The following is a 21267-nucleotide window of genomic DNA, read 5'->3' as shown; positions in this document are numbered from 1 at the left end:
CATATAAATACAATTTTTAAAAACATAAACCAATTAAATCATATATAATCACTATGCCAGTTGTTTTTTTTCTTAAGTTTAGGGGCTGGTCATGCAAATAGGATCATTCAAATCACAGATATATTGATAGTCCTCATAAATACTCTGTTTTTTGAGAGGCTGTAAAAAAAGTCACCCAGGACAAAAATAAAACCAAACCAAACCATAGAAAGCCATTCTGACCTCAAGTGGCAATACAAATTACACTCTAATAAATAACGGTATGTCTACACTACAAAGTTAATTTGAACTAACGGACATTAATTCGAATTAACTTTGATAGGCGCTACACTAGCGCTCCGCTAGTTCGAACTTAATTCGAACTAGTGGAGCGCTTAGTTCGAACTAGGTAAACCTCATTGTACGAGGACTAAGCCTAGTTCGAACTTATTAGTTCGAATTAAGGGCTGTGTAGCCCCTTAATTCAAACTAGTGGGAGGCTAGCCCTCCCCAGCTTTCCCTGGTGGCCACTCTGGCCAACACCAGGGAAACTCGTACGCCCCCCTCCCGGCCCCGGAGCCCTTAAAGGGGCACGGGCTGGCTACGGTGCCCATGCCAGGTACAAGCCTGCCAGCACCCAGCCAGCAGACCCTGCACCTCGCACGCCATGAGCCAGCCACCCGCTGCCCCCCAGCCCTCCCCCTCTTCCCGGGACCAGGCTGGTGGCTCTCGGAAGCCTGGCCAAGACCGCAAGAGGCGGGCACCCGCCTGGTCTAGTGCAGACATCGTGGACTTTGTCCACGAACTCCGCACTAGGCACAGGAAAGTGGCCGTCTAGGGCAGGAGAGCTGCCAGCGTGGCCACCCAGGAACAGGTTTGCATGAAAATCAAGGTGGTCCACTGAGACCCCCGACCCTGAGCCCTGAGCTGAGAACAGCCGTACTGGGTCAGACCAAAGGTCAATCTAGTCCAGTAGCCTGTCTGCCGACAGCGGCCAACACCAGCTGCCCCGGAGGGGATGGACCGAAGACAATGACCAAGCCATTTGTCTCGTGCCATCCATCTCCAGCCTTCCAAAACAGAGGCCAGGGACACCATTTCTATCCCCTGGCTAATACCACTCCATGGACCCAGCCTCCATGAATTTATCTAACTTCTCTTTAAGCTCTGTTCTAGTTCTAGCCTTCACAGCCTCCTGCAGCAAGGAGTTCCACAGGTTGACTCTTTGCTTTGTGAAGAAGAACTTTCTGTTACTACTTTGAAGCCTGCTACCCATTCCTCTCCTTTGGTGTCCTCTAGTCCTTCTATTATGGGAACTAATGGAGAACTTTTCTTTATGCACCCTCTCCACACCACTCTTGCTTTTATAGACCTCTATCATATCCCCCCTCCGTCTCCTCTTCTCTAAGCTGAAAAGTCCCAGTCTCTTTAGCCTCTCTTCATATGGGACCTGTTCCAAACCCGATCATTTTAGTTGCCCTCCCCTCTCCCAGCCTCTCTCTTCCCCTCTCCCACCTCTTTTTCCCAGTCTCCCCCAGTTTTGTTCAATAAAGACAGATTACATTTTTGAACACAATTGTCCTTTATTTTGTACATCAGGAAGGGGGGCTAGGGAAGGGTAAGTGGAAGGAGGTGAGGGAGGAATGGGGTACGCACCCCCGATGGGGAGGACTGGGCTGGCTCTGCGGGCTTCTCGGGGTGGAAGTTCTCCTGCAGCCCCCCGATTACCTCCTCCCCCCGGATGGCAGCCTGTGGCAAGTGCAGCCGGGCTGATGGCCGAGTGCTGTGATGTGCCCAGTGTGGGCACTCAGGGCAATCCAAGCCAGGACTGCTTTGCAAGCGGGGCACCCCTGAGAACTGTCTGTTCGGGGTGGGGGTCGGGTCCCTTTAAGCACAGCCCTTGGCTAGCCTGAGACAGCAGCTCCATGCTCTAAGTCCTCATCTGATGCCCTGCTGGCACTGCTTCCGGCCATCCTTAACCTCTGTTCAGGGTCCACTCTGTGTGGACATGCTAGTTCGAATTAGCAAAAAGCTAATTCGAACTAGTTTTTAAGTCTAGCTGCGCTAATTCGAATTAGCTTAGTTCAAATTAACTAATTCGAACTAAGTTAGTTCGAATTAGCGCTGTAGTGTAGACATACCCTAATAGGGTAAGTCTTCTACTTTTCGGCTATTGAGATAATGAAGGGGATGTATTCAGCAACACATGTTCTGTATAGATGAATACACTATGACTAAAAAGCTGTATTTGAAATACAGCATGAAGTGATACAGCACAACTACAGGCAGTCCCCGGGTTACATGGATCCGACTTACATCGGATCCCTACTTACAAACGGGGTGAGGCAACCCCGCACTAGCTGCTTCCCACCAGCAGACCAGGGCGACGCGAAGCTAGCGCCCCTCCTCCCCCAGCAGACCAGGGAGACGCGGAGTGGCTTTTCTCAGCAGACACCTCAGCTTGAGAATAAAGGACTGAGGGAAGTGAGGTGTGGGAGAATAAAACTGAGCTCTGGAGAAATGTTTGGCTAGAGTTTCCCCTACAATATGTACCAGTTCCAACTTACATACAAATTCAACTTAAGAACAAACCTACAGTCCCTATCTTGTACGTAACCCGGGGACTGCCTGTATTAAAAACCTATTGAGGGGCCAGATTGTCTCACATCTGTCTACCTCAAGGTTCTTACACCTTTCTCTAAACTAAGCCTCTGGTGCTAACCCTGGTCAGACAGGGTCACTAGGCAGATACTGGGTATGATCCAATTTCTAGGATAGCAGAAGACTCTAATTCTATAAAAGCTAGTTAAGGCAAAGGATTAAATATTTGGAAGATATGATTTTGGTTACTGAATTTGTTTAAAGGCTCTGCCTGTTCTCTCCTGCCTGAGATATCTCGAGGTAGTGCCACATCAAAATCCTTATGATTCGTCCATAAATACTATAAGAAAAGCTGCCACTCACCACCAATCACTCTACTGTTGGTGCTATTCATACCTCAATCCTTGCAGTGAAGTAGAGACTGCACAATAAGGAACTGAACTGGGTCTTTCATCAAGGCATAGAATCATAGAACCAGAGAACTGGAAGAGACCTCACAAGGTCATCAAGTCCAGCCCCCTGCTCTAGGCAGGACCAATCCCAACTAAATCAGCCCTGCCAGGGCAAGGCACTTTCATTCTCTGTTGCATAGGACAGGCAGACTTACCTGAGAGTTAACAAGGCGAACGGTTGTCTTTTCTCCTACATCTTGCTGAAACCCTCTGGTAGGAGCCCCATTAAATCTTAAAACTGCATCATGGGCGTCTGAAAGTAGCAAAGAGGGAAGAGTTATTAAAAGTTAACCAATGGCTAATATAATAAGTCAGTAGGAAAAGGTATGTAAAAATATGGCAGGTATATAATGATTGTAGTATCTTTCTCGTAATAAGAGATAAAGAGCTGAATTATTGGAAGCACTGTATTAAAAAGGTACATAATTTTCATGTTGGCATTTAAATTATTACTCGATATGCGGTTTTCCCTGTCTTCTAATTTGGTTTAAACTAAACTAACCACTTCCAGTTGTATGTATTTTACTTTAAAAACTCAATACACAGGCAGAGAGCACAAGAAACATGCTTAGCACTGGTCCCCAAAACATGACAGGGCAATAATTCTCCTTGGCTATGTCTAGACTACATCCCTCTTTCGAAAGAGGGATGTAAATTAGGCAGATCAAAAGTGCAAATGAAGCAGGGATTTAAATATCACATGCTTCATTTGCATAAATGTGTCACAGCGGTAATTTGAAAAAGGGTATTTCGAAAGTGAAACCACCATCTGGTTTTTTGAGGAGTGCAGGATCGTTAGGAAAGGTTTTTTTCCCCCCCCGAAAGAATCGCTTCTAGATGGCAGTTTTACTTTCGAAATACAGGCAGTCCCCGGGTTACATGGATCCGACTTACATCGGATCCCTACTTACAAACGGGGTGAGGCAACCCCGCACTAGCTGCTTCCCCCCAGCAGGCCAGGGAGACGCGAAGCTAGTGCCCCCACAGCAGACCAGGGAGACGCGGAGCGGCTTTTCTCAGCAGACACCTCAGCTTGAGAATAAAGGACTGAGGGAAGTGAGGTGTGGGAGAATAAAACTGAGCTCTGGAGAAATGTTTGGCTAGAGGTTCCCCTACAATATGTACCAGTTCCGACTTACATACAAATTCAACTTAAGAACAAACTTACAGTCCCTATCTTGTACGTAACCTGGGGACTGCCTGTACCCTTTTTTGAAAGACCACTGTGATGCGATTATGCAAATGAAGCACGGGATATTTAAATCCCCGCTTCATTTGCACTTTCGATCTGCCTAATTTACGTCCCTCTTTCAAAAGAGGGATGTAGTTTAGACATATTCCTTGTGATTTGTCACAAATAAGTGACTGGGAAATAATGAAGAGGAATGTTCTTTAGTTCTCAGGGTGTGTCTACACTAGGACGTTAATTCGAGCTAGGTAGGCAAATGAGGCAACCGGAGTTGCAAATGAAGTCCAGGATTTAAATATCCTGGGGTTTATTTGCATGTTCCCGTCCGGTCACCATTTTAAAATTTCACTAGCCCGAACTCACTGCCGCACAGCTACGTGCGGCAGTGAAACGTTAATTCGAACTAAGTCCTTAGTTCGAATTAACTGTTACTCCTCGTGGAATTAACTGTTACTCCTTCAATTACAGCAGGGCTGGGCTAGGCCAGAGGTTCTGCTGTTACAGAGAAAGGATGAGTGAAATAATAAATAATAATTACCATCTAACTCTTCTATAGTAACTTTTCACTTAATGTTGTCCCACTTAATGTTGCTTCAGTGTTGCTTCATTCACCCTGATCTATTAGAGAACATACTCATTTAAAGCTGCGACATGTTTTCTAATAACATTGTTTGGCATCCTGCTGGCAGGTGGGGACTTGGAACTAGGGTGGGCCAGCAGCGCCCCAATCAACTCCCATCCTCCATCACCCCTAGTGTCGCCTGCCTGCTGTGCCTCTCACCCACAGCAATCAGCTATTTGGAGGCATTCAGGAGGTTGGGTTGGAAATGGGAGGAGTGTGGATATGCTCAGAAGAGGGAATGGGGGTGGAGGTGGGCCTGGGGAAAAGCCAGGGTGGAGCACCCCTGGCACTTTGGAAAATCAGTGCCGGTGTAGCAAGGCATTCCTTGGGAAATATTCCTCTTGCTATCAACACAGTTGCTATAGAAGCTCAGGAAACTCAAGAGAAGGTCCCAAGACCATTCTCTGATTAGAACTTGTTTAAAACTTGTACTATATATATGTATATAATGTCTTTTGTCTGGTAAAAAAAAATCCCTGGAATTTACATAAATGTTATGGGAAAGTTGGATTCATTTAACATCATTTCATTAAGAGTATGTCTACACTACAGCATTATTTCAAAATATCTAATTTTGAAATAGTTATTTCAAAATATCTTATTTTGAAATAATGTTTACACACAAAATGAATTTTGAAATAACTTTTTGCTATTTCGAAATAGTGCGTCCACACTGATTGGATGCTGAATCGCATTTAAGGCTGGAACTGGTTTTGGCAGGGCATCAGGTCAGAAGTTACCTTGTGGCCAGGGCGGCCAGCAGGGCATCCTGGGAAGGGCTGGAGGCCCTATATTTTGAAATAAGCGTCTACACCGCGCTTATTTTGAAATAGCAATTTAGAAATTGGCACTTTTCCTTGTGGAATGAGGTTTACCAATTTTGAAATAAGCCCTCCGCTATTTCGAATTAATTTCGAAATAGCAGTTGGCTTGTGTAGATGCTAAGAAAGTTATTTTGAAATAACCTTGCTGTGTAGATATACCCTTAGAGAGGAGTTACTGTATAGCACTGTTTATCAGTAGATCTAAAAGCACTTTAAAAAGGAAAGAAGTGTAATTACACCCATTTTACACATGGATAAATTAAGGCACAGAGGGCAAAGTAATGTGTCCAAAGTCACCAGAATGCCAGTGGTAGAATGACAAGCCTGTGAGCTACTCACTAAGAAACACTGTCTTCTCCCCTCATTCTTCCTTCTCCAGAGATAATGGGCTTGCTGAAATTTTATCAGCTATACTGCTATAATTCTATCATTATAATTAAACAGATACGGTGATACCACTGTAAGTATTCCATATGCTAACTCTTTCCCATTTAAGAGTGGCTCCCCCCACCACAGCTTAGTTAAATCCCTTCCAAAGTGATATAGTTAAACAAAAGATATTAAAATGGGAATCTGAGTGTTCACCTAGGGAAATATATCAACTACAGTGCTTTAAATTCACACCCTAGTTTATCTTAGATGAACCCTAACTTCATGTCTACACTAGGAAAGTATTTTGAAATTACTAACTCTTCATTTAACAAATTTGAACTAGCATGTCCAGCCTCGCTCCCCTTCTCCCAATGATCCTCAGCCTGATCCCCTCCATCGCCCTATTCCCCTGAGTGCAACTCTTGCCCCCTCCCTTCTGCCCCTGCAGCCTGATCTCCTATATTGCCCCATGCCCCTCAGTGCAACCACTACTCCCTCCCATCCTGTCCCCATATCCTCCTCCCTCCCCCCAGGCCGAGCATCCCTATGACCCCAGTGTACTCACCAGCATGGCAGCAGGACTGGGACTTGCAGCTTCCCGGGAGTAGTGTTGTGATGAGTGGGAGAGGGGGCCAGGGGCAGGTGCAGCGGCTCTTCCCTGCCTGGCTCAGCCCTTTGCCTGAAGACAGCAGCTCTGGGGCTGGGGCTAGGGTTGGGGTTGGGACAGGCAGAGCCCAGGGTTGCCCAGCGCTGGATCCAACCATGCTGGGTGCAGGGCGGTGCTGTGGAAAGGGCTCCCCAACCCCACACACAGCCCGTAGGGAACAGCACAGCATAGTCCGGTCCCCAGCATGCCATGTGTGCCAGCTGTCCAGCCCTGGCTCTGCGGAGACGGCCCAGCCCGGCCCCCTCCCAAAGTAGGAGGCATGCCTTTTCTCCCCTTTCCCACCAACCAGCAAGTTAACAAAGAGAGGCAGCTGCCCGGCCAGCTGGCCGTGGTGACTAGCTTCTAGGGGCACCACAATCAACTGGTTGATCGCGATTGACCAATTGGTGACCACTGCCATATTGCATGTGTGATTTTGCCTACCTAATTGGAGTACTTTACATTTCTATTTGTTGAATCCCATTCTATTTATTTCAGATCAGTTCTCCAATTAGTCCAGATTAGTATTTTGAATAATAATCCTAGCTTCCAAAGTACTTTCTGCCATTATCTACATCACTGATGAAGATACTGAACAAACCCAAAACAGATCCCTGCAGAACCCCACTTACCAGTATTATGCCCTTTCAGCATGACTGTGATCCTTTGATCTTTGATCCACTCTTTGGGAATGGTTATCCAAACAGCTATGCACCCACCTTATATTAGCTCCATGTAGGTTGTATTTCTCTAGTTTATTAATGAGATGGTCATTTGAGATTCTATCATATGCCTTATTCAATCTAGATGTACAACATTTACTGATTTTCCCTTATCCACAAGGCCTGTTATCCTATTAAATAACGCTATCAAGTTGATTTGACATGATTTGTTCTTTACAAATCCATGCTGACTGCTACTTATCTTATTTTCTTCTAGATGTTGTAGATGTATTTCTTAATTATTTGCTCCATCATCTTTCCTGGCACAGAAGTTAAGCTGACAGCACTGCAATATTATTCTCTTTAAAAAAAACACTTGTATGTGTGCTGCTAAACAACAGAATTAAAATACAAACTTGTAAGCTTGACATGGATTTATACAAACTCACATCAAAGGTTAGGAACAGCAGCATCATAAGTCAATGCACCCAAAATCAGCATGCTGTTAAAAACTTTGAGTATGTGATTTTTTCGTGCTAACACAGGAAGGCTGTGTCTACACTGCACCCCTTTTCCGGAAAAGGGATGCAGATTAGACACTATGTAATAGCAAAATCCGTGGGGGATATTTAAATCCCCCGCGGATTTTGCTATTACAAAGTGTCTAATCTGCATCCCTTTTCCGGAAAAGGGGTGCAGTGTAGACACAGCCTTCCTGTGTTAGCACGAAAAAATCACATACTCAAAGTTTTTAACAGCATGCTGATTTTGGGTGCATTGACTTTTGATGCTGCTGTTCAAAGTAGGAATAAGAGATCCTCCGGAAAAGGGCTTATTTTCCGGAGAATCAGGTCTAGACTGGCGCTTTTCTCCAGCTTATCCCCAAGCCGGAAAAAAGCGGCAGCCATGTTAATGCAAATACCGCGGGGGATATTTAAATACCCCGCGGATTTTGCTATTCCGATGTGCTACATTAGCATCCCTTTTCCGGAAGGGATGCCAGTGTAGACACAATCGAAGTGTGTGGCAGAAACAGGAAAAGCAATAATCTCTCAAGCCCAAGTCTGATGCTTGGCACAAACAATCCTGAATTAATTAAAACATTAATACCTCTCATCTGATTAGCATTTTTCCTCTTGTTGGTCCTGAAGCACTTCAGGGACTGGACAACTACAACCATGCTTGCACCTCTGTCACACACAGTGCACAATAGAGGAGAAAGGGAAATTCTGACCACATCAAACTGCTACTCTGAGCTATGGTACTAAAAAAGTCTCATCCAAAAGGTCCAGAAACAGCACACTACACCACTTTCAGTTATCTGCTTCAGAAACTGATAAGCTAGTCAACACTTCTGGGGGTGGGAACGGGAGTGGGGGATGAATGGATAATCAGCAAAGCACAAAATCTTTATGCTTTATTTTAAGCTTGTAATCCCACAAAAGCATTACCCCTAGGCATTCAATTAAGCATGTGCTGAAGGGCTTTGCTGGATTAGAGCCTGGTTAACTAGACCTTCAAGCACATTTGTCATTTATGTGCTGCACATGAAGTAAACAGTGAACAAGACAAGTAACTTATTATTTAAATGTTTTGTTGTGATAATCATTAAATCTTTAAATTTCAAGACAGACTATACCACTGTTTTCTTAGAAGGAACTTTGGTATGGACAGAATATACTTTGGGACTTACAATTCTATCATAGCAATTGTACTATGCTCCTAAAACAGGTCAAGAAAGTACTGCACATCTGCAATATTATACAAAAACAATTACTGAGTCAGACCCTTAGGCAGCACAAACCAGAGTGGCTCCATGCACATCACCTGGCCTGCACTGATTGACACAAGCGGAGGATCTAGCCTACTGTTTAACAAAGTAAGAACGCAATGCAGGAGGGATGTGATCTGTTTGGCTTCTGGCACTTAGCTGTCAACACTTGAATGGGACAAAACAGGGAGCCCCAGATAAACAGAACCTTTAACAACAATGTCTTTTTTTCCTACATTCCCTTCCTCCCTCTCTGTCTTCCCCTTCCTGGCCCTTGTCTGAAGGGAGTGAGAATGCTGGATATTACCTCAACCCTTTCCACACCCATCCAGAAATAAACACACTGCAGACCAAAGGAAAACTTGGTTCCATATTTTCCAAATTAATTTTCTCTCTCCTCTGATGAACAACATGAACATACAATCAGAAACAAGAGGCAGATGCCTGCAGCCTAAGCTGTGCCCACCTGAATTTATATACTCCAATAAGGTTCACCTCAAGGGAGGTCTAGCAGTGCTGTTTTCTGCTGTCCTGCTGACAGAGGGCAGTGTTTGGTTACAGCCATCCCTATCCAGCCTCTGACAGACAGAGGCCAAGGACACCATTTTATCCCCTGGCTAACAGCCTTTTATGGACCTAACCTCCATGAAATTATCTAGCTTCTCTTTAAACTCTATTATAGTCCCAGCCTTCACAGCCTCCTCTGGCAAGGAGTTCCACAGGTTGACTACACGCTGTGTGAAGAAGAACTTTCTTTTATTAGTTTTAAACCTGCTGCCCATTAATTTCATTTGGTGTCCTCTAGTTCTTCTATTTAGGGAACTAATAAATAACTTTTATCGGCCCTCTCCACACCACTCATGATTTTATATACCTCTATCATATCCCCCCTCAGTCTCCTCTTTTCTAAACTGAAAAGTCCCAGTCTCTTTAACCTCTCCTCATATGGGAACCCGTTCCAAACCCCTAATCATTTTAGTTGCCCTTTTCTGAACCCTTTCCAAGGCCAAAATATCTTTTTTGAGGTGAGGAGACCACATCTGTACACAGTATTCAAGATGTGGGCGTACCATAGTTTTATACAGGGACAGTAAGATATTCTGGGTCTTATTTTCTATCCCTTTCCTAATAATTCCTAGCATCCTATTTGCCTTTTTGACTGCCGCTGCACACTGTGTGGAAGTTTTCAGAGAACTGTCCACGATAACTCCAAGATCTCTTTCCTGATTTGTCGTAGCCAAATTAGCCCCCATCATACTGTACGTATAGTTGGGGTTATTTTTCCCGATGTGCATTACTTTACACTTATCCACATTAAATTTCATTTGCCATTTTGTTGCCCAATCACTCAGTTTGGTGAGATCTTCTTGGAGTTCCTCACAGTCTGCTTCTGTCTTGACTATCCTAACCAGTTTTGTATCATCTGCAAACTTTACTATCTCACTGCTTACCCCTTTCTCCAGATCATTCATGAATAAGTTGAAAAGGATTGGTCCCAGGACTGACCCTTGGGGGACACCACTAGTTACCCCTCTCCAATCTGAAAATTTACCATTTATTCCTACCCTTTCTTTCCTGTCTTTTAACCAGTTCTCAATCCAAGAAAGGACCTTCCCTCTTATCCCATGGCCATGTAATTTACACAAGAGCCTTTGATGAGGGACCTTGTCAAAGGCTTTCTGAAAATCCAAGTATACTATAGCTACTGGATCCCCCTTGTCCACATGTTTGTTAACCCCTTCAAAGAACTCTAACAGGTTAGTAAGACAGGATTTCCCTTACAGAAACCATGTTGACTTTTGTCCAACAAATTATGTTCTTCTACATGCTTCACAATTTTATTCTTTACTATTGTTTCGACTAATTTGCCCGGTACTGAAGTTAGACTTACTGGTCTGTAATTGCCAGGATCGCCTCTACAGCCCTTTTTAAATATTGGTATCACGTTGGTTACCTTCCAGTCATTAGGTACGGAAGCCGATTTAAAGGATAGGTTACAAACCACAGATAATAGCTCAGCAATTTCCCATTTGAGTTCTTTTAGAACCCTTGGATGAATGCCATCCAGTCCCGGAGATTTGTTAACATTAAGTTTTTCTATTTGTTCCAAAACCTCCTCTAATGACACTTCAATCCAGGACAGATTCATCACCCACAAAGGATGGTGCAGATTCAGGAATCTCCCCAACATCCTCAGCCGTGAAGACTGAAGCAAAGAAATCATTTAGTTTCTCTGCAATGGCTTTCCCCTGGGACTTAGTGCTCCCCTGTTCCTATTCCTGCACTTAAAGGGGACATATTGTTTTAATGCTGTTTTATTTAAAACATTTTTTTGGCTTAATAAGTCCTTTGGTTCACCCTCCCCCTTTTTTTCCCCTTCAACAGAATTTTTTCCCGGTGTTTTTTTTTGCGGGGGGGGGGGGGGGGTCGGTATTTTTGTTTTAACCATCTAGCAACCCTAGTTCTAGCACTGTGTGTGGGGGGGGGGGGGGAAGCAGTGGGAGGGAGAGAGTCTCCAGCTCAGTGTATGGGTACAGAAAACAGAATGGATCTTGAGCTAAATCCTGGCCCACACTTAGCTCAGTTAAACCTATTGTGTTTTCAAATGGTCAGGGTCAATGTACACATTTTAAGTTTGTAAAATGGGCACTAAGGGTTCCGGCTCATTATTTTCACTCCTCACCACATGCAATTATATTCAGTAAGAATCTTAACTGAATATTTGAAGCTGCTACAAGTGTCTTTGTGAATTTTCAGATTAATTTTAAGCGGAGAAAGTCCAATAGGTAAATCTGCCCCAAGTGCGATGGTAGATTATTCTAGTCCAGTGGTCTCCAACCGTTTTACGCCCAAGATCACTTTAAATGTCAGGACAAGCCAAGATCTACCCCATCCCTTTCCCAAGACCCTACCCCTTCCTTGAGGCCCCACCCTCTCTGTTCCCCTTCTCTCAATCACTTACTATTCCTGGCCCTTATACACTCTCAGGATATGGCTACACTGCCCCTTTTTTTCGATCCTTCTGTTGGAAGAGATTTTTCTGATATTTGGCCTTCTTTTGGAAACCCCCTTATTCCTCGTGGAACAAGGAATACATGGGCTGCTAAAAGAGTGTGTTTGCTGGAAAAACTCCTGTAGTCTAGCTGTACCCTCACTGGGTTGAGACAGGAGGTGTGGGCTCTGGGGTGGTAATGAGGGATTTGAGTTTGGGAAAGGGTGAAAGGTACAAGCTCTGGGAGGGAATTTGGATATAGGAGGATGTGGAGAAGGGATGCTGGCTCAGGGAGGAGGCTCCAGGCTGGGGAGTTATTGGGCTCAGGTGGAGGGTTGGGGTGCTGAGCAAGCCACAGGCTTGTGGATGTGAGGGTGCAGGAATTTGTATTGGGATGTGTGAGGGACTCAGGGCAGGGAGGCTCAGGACACAGATTTGCAGTGTGTGACTGGTGCAAGAGTGCTGTGGCAGAAGACTGAGGATGTGGGGGTACAGGAGTTTGGGGATGAGAGAGGCACAGGACAGGGGGTTCCAGTGTATGATAGGCTCAGATTTGGGGTCAGGGTGTTATGATGCTGTGGCCAGATGAGGGCTTGGCACCAGTTGGGGGCTTGTTGGCGAGGCTTCATTTTTAAATAAAATATTATGTCAAACCCAAAACGTTTCAGCATTGTCTTTATTTATGAGAGGGGCGGGGAAACTGTTTTGAGTCAGGAGTCACTGACCCACAGAAAAGTCAGTCGAGGCCACACAAGTGAAATACAAAAACACACCCCCTCCAAACCCCTCAAGCCTCACTAATGTGGCCCCAACTGTACTGGTAGGGGCAGGGGACAGGGTGCCAAGGGATAGGGTGCTGGTACAGGGTGCCAATGGGTGCTGGGGCAGGGTGCTGGGGAAAGGGATAGGGTGCTGGGGGGGGGAACAGGGTGCTGGGGCAAGGTGCCAATGGGTGCCAGGGCAGAGTGCAGGTGGATGCTGGGGTAGGGGACAGGGTACTTGTGGGGGTCTGGGTGAGGGAAGAGGATAGAGACTGGTACCTGGGAATCCTGCAGCTGCACGCCAAGGCCCAGGAAGTGCGTGGGGTGCTACCCCAGCCCCCAAACAGCGGCACAGTACCTGAAACGCTGGTCAGTCACGCACTGAGGACTTTTTTCCCCTGCTACATTTCTGTGTGATGGGAGCAAGGAGGGGGAGTCCTGGACCGCACCAGCTCCAACTGCTCAGGCGGCACGCACCTTGCTCCTCCGCTCCCCACGACAGCAAGCACTGCCTGAGCAATTGGAGCTGGCGTGCTGAGGACAATTTCTTCCCCAGCTGCCTTCCTGCATAGGGAGAGGGGGAAATCGGGAGTCCTGGACCGTGCCAGCTCCCACTGCTCAGGCAGTGCATGCCTTGCTCCTCTGCTCCCCACACGCGTGCTGCCTGAGCAGTTGGAGCTGGTGCAGGTTCTGGATTCCCACTCCCTCCCACATGCACAGGAAGGCAGCAGGGGAAAGAAGTCCCCAGTGCGCAATGGACCGGAATTTTAGATACTGCGCCGACTGTTGTGGGGGGAGGGAAGGGAGAGCAGCCCGTACACTTCTGGGACTTAGCACACAGCTGCTGAACTCCTTTCCACCCCGCAGGAAGCCCACACTACCTCCGTTGTCCCTGGAGGTAGCATCAGCTCAGGGATCATCTTGGGGGTGGGAGTAGCAAGGGAAGGGGCCCGAAAGCCTTGTAATTGACTGGTTGAGCCCCCAGGATCAACCAGTCGATTGCGATCGATGGGCTGGTGACCACAGTTCTAGTCCCATAAGATGCTGTAGTTTTACCCTAACAAAGTAATACAAACCTATCTCTGGCCCCAGGCGTGAGTTCTTCAGAGATCCTGCTGAGGACACAACAGCGCATTGACCCAAGTGGCCAACTTCCTGGCTGAAGTTTTTTCTTGGCAGATACTTCTGCCATTCAGAGGTACTGAACGGACCATCTGACCCATGGATCATCGTCACATTCACCCTGTCCCGAAGCTGGCACAGCAGTTTCTTCGGAATGGGTCTGGCAGTATTCTTTGGCCCAGCGTAAGTAACATTGTACTTGTTCATGGACAGGTAATTGTGTCTAACCTTTTGCAGTCTAGGTATAAGATTCTTTGATGAACTGTTTTCATTCCAGACATTCATATTGCCCACTGATTTCTTTAACTTTGCCACTGCATTGTTTCCTGGAGCAGTTGGAGAGATGTAGTCCTTTGCTTTATCCAGTTTGCCCATCAAAGCACCAGATACCTGGCTCTTCTCATTGACAGCTTTGTTTGAAAGGACTCCAGATGCAAGTATGTCCCATGTTCCCAGAGTTCTGGCAATATGAATACTTTTGCTTTGTGTTTTGAAGGGAATGTAGTAGCCTTTTCTTGTTTCTTTCCACAAACAAATAGTCAGAACCACAACGACCAACAAGAGTACACATATTAATTTTTTCACTATATTGATGTAAACCATAATGTATGGTGCATCAGAACGAGGTGATTAACACAGGGCAGGATGCTGAGCCTGAAAAAAGAAGGCAAGAAATAACTAGTCAAAAGGTGTAGGGGTTAGGAATTTTTTTCTGAATTCTCAGTCCATCTAAAGGCCTGATTTAAAGCCACTAACATCAAACTCAGTAAGCTCAATATTAACCAAGCCACATGCTCCTTGAGTTATATGAGAGACCTTCCTTAACCTCGATTCCCTGTTTTTCTTTCTCCAAAGGCAGATGATAAAAACAGTAACTTTCATGCCAGCTTGGGTGAAAACCCCACTTTGCTATTTTTTAAAATGTAATGTCTGAGACAACTTCACCAGTAAATCCAGGGTCAAGGTTCCCTGTCTGAATCTGCTGCTGGTCTTGCCTGTGATCAGAAACTACTGTTTCAATAACAAAGATTATTTAAAGAACACAGTTGACAACACAAATTTTATAATCATCATGTGAGCATTAAGATAGCAGCACTGAAAGCTCAGTGAGCATACATGAAACTTCTGCAACTTTGGAAGTGACATGTTGCAGTCCCAAAACATAGGTCACCAGAACATGGTTGCAGTGGCGGATTTAGGGCAGGGTGAGTGGGGCGGCTGCCCTGGGCCCCGCGCTTCCCAAGGTCCCGCACATGTGCCATGGCGCCACAACGCATGCGCTGTGTCAAAGGGGGGGGGGGGCGCGAAATTTCGCTGCCCGGGGTCCCGCGGCACTGTCCTGGGCCCCGCGGCACTGTCCTGGGCCCCGCGGCACTCTTATCCGCCCCTGCATGGTTGCCAGCACTGTACATGCCAGTACCCTCAGGTGTGTTGCTCAAGCTATGTCTACACTTAGCTGTGCCACTGTAGCACTTCAACGTAGCCGCTCACTACTGCAATGGGAGGGATTCTCTTATCACATTAGTTTAACTACTCCCCAAGAAGTGGTAACTAGGTCGTTAGAGAATTTGTCCATTGACTTGTTGCTGTCTATACTGGATTAGGTCGGCTTAACTCTGTTGCTCATGGTGTATGTCTTTCACACCCCTGAATGACAAAAATGGGCCAACTTAACTTTTTTTGTATAGAACTGCCCCTAGGAATACGACAGCTCTAAAGAGAGGACTCAAGTGATGTGGTGGAGGCAAAGAACAAAAAACAGCTGGAGCTGGGCACTGACTCCCTGCAGCCTACATGCTGGTCTCTGACTGTTTCTAATATGAGAAGAGTCATCTGGCCATAGTGCAAACCAACACAGGGGGATAATGTCCCACTCCAGAAGTTCACAGGAGTTGGTGGGGGACTAGCAACTATATGCACATTGTCTGTTACTTGGGACTGGAGCAGAAGTAATTTTTCTGACCCAAAGCCACAGGCAGGGTTTCTGTTCTTCAGGATGTGCTGATTTCATTGTTCAGGGTTTATTTTTAGCTATATTTGAGTTCTATGTAAATGACCAAAAACAGGACAGGGGCTCAGGGTTTACTGTAATGAGTGTAGTTATGACTTGTACTACTCATTGCGTAGCATATATTATGAGTATTCTCTTTTTACTGTTTCTTAGTGCACTGTATTGCAGTATTATTTCAAAATCCCCACTCTGCTTTTTTTTTAATAGCTATTTAATGTCTGAGATGACCTCACCAGCAAATCCAGGGTCAAGGCACCCTGCACATTAGGGAACCTGTAGTGCACACCAGCAAAGTCTACATAGACCAATTAGTGTGGAACACACTGGCACATTTTAGAAAACTTGCCCCCAAAGCCAGAATTACTGCTGTACATAGACAAGCCCTTAGATGCAACTAACCATTAGACAGACACTGTTTTGTTTTTAAATTGGGGTGTTTTATAGGTGTTTATCAATGAAAACATAAAGTTAGAAGCGTTAATTATAGGGTACAAACTTCATCTACAGATCCCATCCCCTTTTACCCCTTCTCTACTTACGCTACATCAATGATATCTTTATGATCTGGACCCATAGCAAAGAAACACCAGATGCATTCCACAGAGACTTTAACAACCTACACCCCACCATCAATCTCAGCCTGGACCATTCTACATGAAAGATCCATTTCCTGGACACCACAGTACAAATCACCAATGGTAAATGAGATGCCACTCTCTACAGAAAACCTACTGACTCATATAGTTATCTACATGCCTCCAGCTCCCAACCAGAACACACTATACGATCCATCGTCTACAGCCAAACCCTTCGATACAACCGCATCAGCTCTAATCCCACTGACAGAGACCTCGATTACCCACCTGGAGAAATAAAAAAACAAATTGAAAGAGCCAGACGAATACCCAGAAACCATCTACTTCAAGAAAGACCCAAGTAAACCAACAATAGATCACCTACAGTCCCCAACTCAAATTTGTCCAATACATTATCAATAAACTACAACCTATTCTGGATCAGGATACTACACTTCAAGAGGCTCTGGGAGACAGACCCATAGTCTCCTAGGGTATGTCTACACTACCCCCCTAGTTCGAACTAGGGGGGTAATGTATGCATACCGAACTTGCTAATGAAGCCCGGGATTTGAATTTCCCGGGCTTCATTAGCATAAAGCCGGCGCCGCCATTTTTAAAAGCCGGCTAGTGCGAACCCCGTGCCGCGCGGCTACACGTGGCACGGACTAGATAGTTCGGATTAGGCTTCTAATCCGAACTATCTAGTCCGTGCCGCGTGTAGCCGCGCGGCACGGGGTTCGCACTAGCCGGCTTTTAAAAATGGCGGCGCCGGCTTTATGCTAATGAAGCCCGGGAAATTCAAATCCCGGGCTTCATTAACAAGTTCGGTATGCATACATTACCCCCCTAGTTCGAACTAGGGGGGTAGTGTAGACATACCCCTATAAACAACCACCTAACCTCAGAATGATTCTTACCAACAACCACAGGACATACCACACTACAACCATCCCTGGAACTTTCCCTTGCAACAAACCCTGTTGCCAGCTTTGTCCACATATTTACTCTGCTGACACCATTATTGGACATAACCAATTCAGTTATAAGATCAAGAACACATATTCCTGCTCATCCAGAAATATAATTTATGCCATCATGTGCCAACAGTGTCCGTCTGCTATGTACATTGGAAAAAATGTCTCAGACACTTCGCCAAAGAATCAATGCACACAAAACAGATATCAGACAGTGTCACAAAGAAAAAACAATTTCTTGTCATTTCAACCTGAAAGGGCATTGTCTCAATGACTTGACTACCTGCATCCTGCTTCAAAGACATTTTAACACAAGACTTCAAAGAGAAACCTCTGAATTGTCATCCATGCTTAAATTTGACACTTTACGACTGGGTCTCAACAAAGATGCTAATTATCTTACCCATTACAAGACAACTTCCCCAATTATCACCTCTAATATCATTAGCTCAAAGACATTAACCTCCCCCCTTTATCCCCCTTCTGTTCTAAACTCTGATTTGTCTATTTTATATGTGTTCACTTTTTTTATTGTATCCCTTTGGTATATATGGTCATGCCAATTTTCTTCCACAATTTAATCTGAGGAAGTGGGTCTGGCCCACAAAAGTTCATCACCTAATAAACCATCTTGTTAATGTCTAGACTACAGCAAGTTCTGTCGACAAATCAAGTCGCTTTTTCAACAGAGAGGCTAGATGCTCTCTTTTGAAAAAGCACAGAGAGTGCAATAGCGCCTTTTGTCAACAGAACTCTGTTGACAAAAGGTGTTATTCCTCATAGAATGAGGTTTACCGCCATTGACAAAACTGGTGCGTTCCGTTGACTTACTGTCGACAGAACTTGGCGGTACTGTAGACGCAGGTATAGTTTTGTCGACAAAAATCCTATTTGTCGACAAAACCCTGTAGTCTAGACGCACGCTATGATTCATGTGTGTGAAGACTACATGAGCCTATAGAGATCTGATCCTGGACCCAGTAAAATCAACAGGAACTTAGCCAGGTTGCTCAGGAGCAATCTTCTGTGAATTTAACCACTGTATAGCACAGCGGTCTTCCTGGAGGGGCAGGGGGTGTCGCAGTGCTTTGATGCGGGCCAGCTGGTATTTTCTTTTCCTGGCTAGGCGCCCAATATACATGCATTGGGGGGTGGGAGGAGTGGCAGGGGAGCGGACCAGTGCTGTAAATGAAAGGGGCCGCAACAAAATGTTCCTGGCAGGTTTTTTTTTTTTGGCTCAACAAAAATGTTCCCGGCTCTGGGGACTGCGAATGAAAAAAGGTGGAGCACCACTGGTATAACACTTTACATTCTCAAAGCACATTCAAATGTTGTCTGACTAAAGAATTGCTATTCCAATAACAGAGTTGTTATCCCAATAAAGACACAGAATCTATTATCACACCTCAAAATGAAGTCTGCACTTATTATTTAAACTGGTATTGTATTTGTTACCTGTTGTTGGCTAATACTTGAATTAGAGCAAACACTGCTCATTTTTAAGTTTCTGTTTTCTAACAATGGTGAGAAGCCATGTTGTTTTACGAATCCAGCACAGCAGACTGATGAGCAGATTTCTAATAAAGGTCAGAAGCCACCTGCAAAAAAAGGAGAACTTTATTAGGGAAATAGCAAATGGCAAAGGGCACAAACAAGGATTTTCTTAGGTATGTGTTGGAATCTATCTCTGGCAACAAAAAAAATTTGTTAGTGAAGCAAAAATCTTCCAAGAGCTCAAATATCTATTGAATAAGCAGGAATTGTGTACACTTTGCTTGCATCAAAGCAAAAAATCTTGTGTTCAGTTAACAAAAAATCTAGAGTCTCACAACAAAATTTAGAGCCACTTACTGGTTGGCATGTGTTTCATCTACAGCCTGGCATTACATTGCCTGGTGTTATTTTAGTCCCCATGAGAGCAGTATGTTCTTGGTACATTTAAAATGAAAACATGATTTTATTTTTAGAATTATCTAGTTAAACAGCATCCTTGTGAGTTTCTCCTGAGTCTACTCTGTCTTCTGAGGAGTCTCTTTTTGCTCTGCAAGTATTTTAATGTAAATTCTGCAAAATAAAGTGTTCTTCTTGTCTTATTTCTTCAGCACAAAAGCAATGCCCCAAACAAACATGAATAATTTTATCTGCTGGACAGTCTTAGCATTGCTTTCCACAATAGCACTATTTCATATTTACTTCTCATTCATGGACCCCATTAGACACAGGCCTCATAGAATTGAATGCTGTGTAAACACTAACCTAAAATAAATTATTTCCTGTTTTCAAAAAGAATGTGGAGGAAGGAAGCCACTTATGAGGCAAGTGATAGACAGAAATACAGAGAAAAGTGACAGAGAAAATTTCACAAACCATTATGAACCTGCAAATAAATTACACACATTTAGCTTTACGGTAGCACTGAAGTCAGTAGAACAACGCACATGAATTAAGTACATGTAACTATTTTCAGAATGTGGGCCTAGATTATTAAAACTTTTTTTTAAGTGTCAGTAATTAGAAATCTTGAAAACCCTGTACAATACAACTCGAGTCTTGAGTGGAAGGAAATGAAATCCAAACAGACCGGTCAAAACTAAAGATGGTCAGCTACTTACCTCAGTGGATAAGCAGCTAGCCAGATAGAAGGAGCATTTTGAAGAAGTGTTAAACAGACCACCACCATCAAATCCACTAAAGCTAAAATTAGGAGAACCCCTAGACATCAACACTTGGGCAATTACAAAAGAAGAAGTCTGCAAGGCAATAAGGAACCTAAAGAATGGCAAGGCAGCAGGACCTGATAATATTCCACCTGAAGTACTAAAAGAAGGTGGAGCTGCTATAGTGGACCAGCTAAATCTAATATGGACAACAGAAGAGATTCCAAAGGATTAGAGAAAAGGGCTGCTAGTGACACTCCCTAAATCCGGTGATCTGTCACTGGGTGAAAAGTGGAGGGGGATTACTTTCCTGTCCATACCAAGCAAAGTACCAACCAGAGTCACCCTGGAACGGATGAAAGATGGTCCATTTGGATCATCATGCAACATTACGGAGTTCCAGGCAAACTGATTACCATCATCAAGAAACTGTATGAAGAATACTCTTGCCAGGTCATCCACGATGGAAAATTGTTGGAAAAATTCCAGGTCACAGCAGGTGTACATCAAGGATGCCTTCTCTCTCCATTACTCTTCCTGATTATCCTAGACTGGGTAACAAAAACAGCATATGCTGTCTCAGGAAGGGGACTCCAATGGACTCAAACTAGGAAACTTGAAGATCTAGAGCATGGGTTCCCAAACTGGGGGGGGCGGGGGCGTGCCGAAATTCCAGGGGGGGGCATGAGGCGACCCAGCCCCCCCCCCCCCCCCATCAAGTTTTGCTGCCCTGGTCAGTTACTTTTTTTTTTTCACTGCTATTTTGGGGAGGGTGGGCAGGTGTGAGGGTTTTTCAAAAATCAAAAAGAGGCTGTGATGCCAAAAAGTTTGGGAACCACTGATCTAGAGTTTGCAGATGACTTAGCCCTGCTTGCAGACAAATTAGAGCATATGCAAGAGAAGACAGATGCCCTACAGGAAACAGCTGAGTGAGTGGACCTCAAGAATAGTCAAGAAAAGACCAAGTTGATACGCATTAACAACAGACAGGAAGGTGAAATTACGACTGAAGGAAAAGCAATGCAAGAGGTATGCTTGGGGAGTGTTATCAGCA

General features: G+C 44.8%; 1 protein-coding gene across 5 annotated transcripts in view; it reads right to left on the bottom strand.

Annotated features, from left to right (window-relative positions):
• The window catches only part of ST6GAL1 (ST6 beta-galactoside alpha-2,6-sialyltransferase 1), a 137367-nt gene that overhangs the window by 30914 nt on the left and 85186 nt on the right, over window positions 1-21267 (bottom strand). For all 5 annotated transcript variants that reach the window (XM_006125184.3, XM_075937493.1, XM_075937492.1 and 2 more), the window contains exons 2-4: window positions 19012-19154; window positions 13948-14647; window positions 3188-3285 (exon numbers count right to left, since the gene is read on the bottom strand). In XM_006125184.3, the coding sequence (XP_006125246.1) occupies window positions 3188-3285; window positions 13948-14596 (747 nt within the window). In that variant the 5' untranslated portion in view covers window positions 14597-14647; window positions 19012-19154. The remainder of the gene's footprint in view (window positions 1-3187; window positions 3286-13947; window positions 14648-19011; window positions 19155-21267) is intronic.

The sequence above is a fragment of the Pelodiscus sinensis genome, chromosome 10 (genome assembly GCF_049634645.1).
Source record: "Pelodiscus sinensis isolate JC-2024 chromosome 10, ASM4963464v1, whole genome shotgun sequence".
In the NCBI taxonomy this organism is placed as follows: Eukaryota; Metazoa; Chordata; order Testudines; family Trionychidae; genus Pelodiscus; species Pelodiscus sinensis.
Note: the sequence above shows the minus strand (reverse complement) of the source record. Positions and strands in the feature narration are given on the sequence as shown.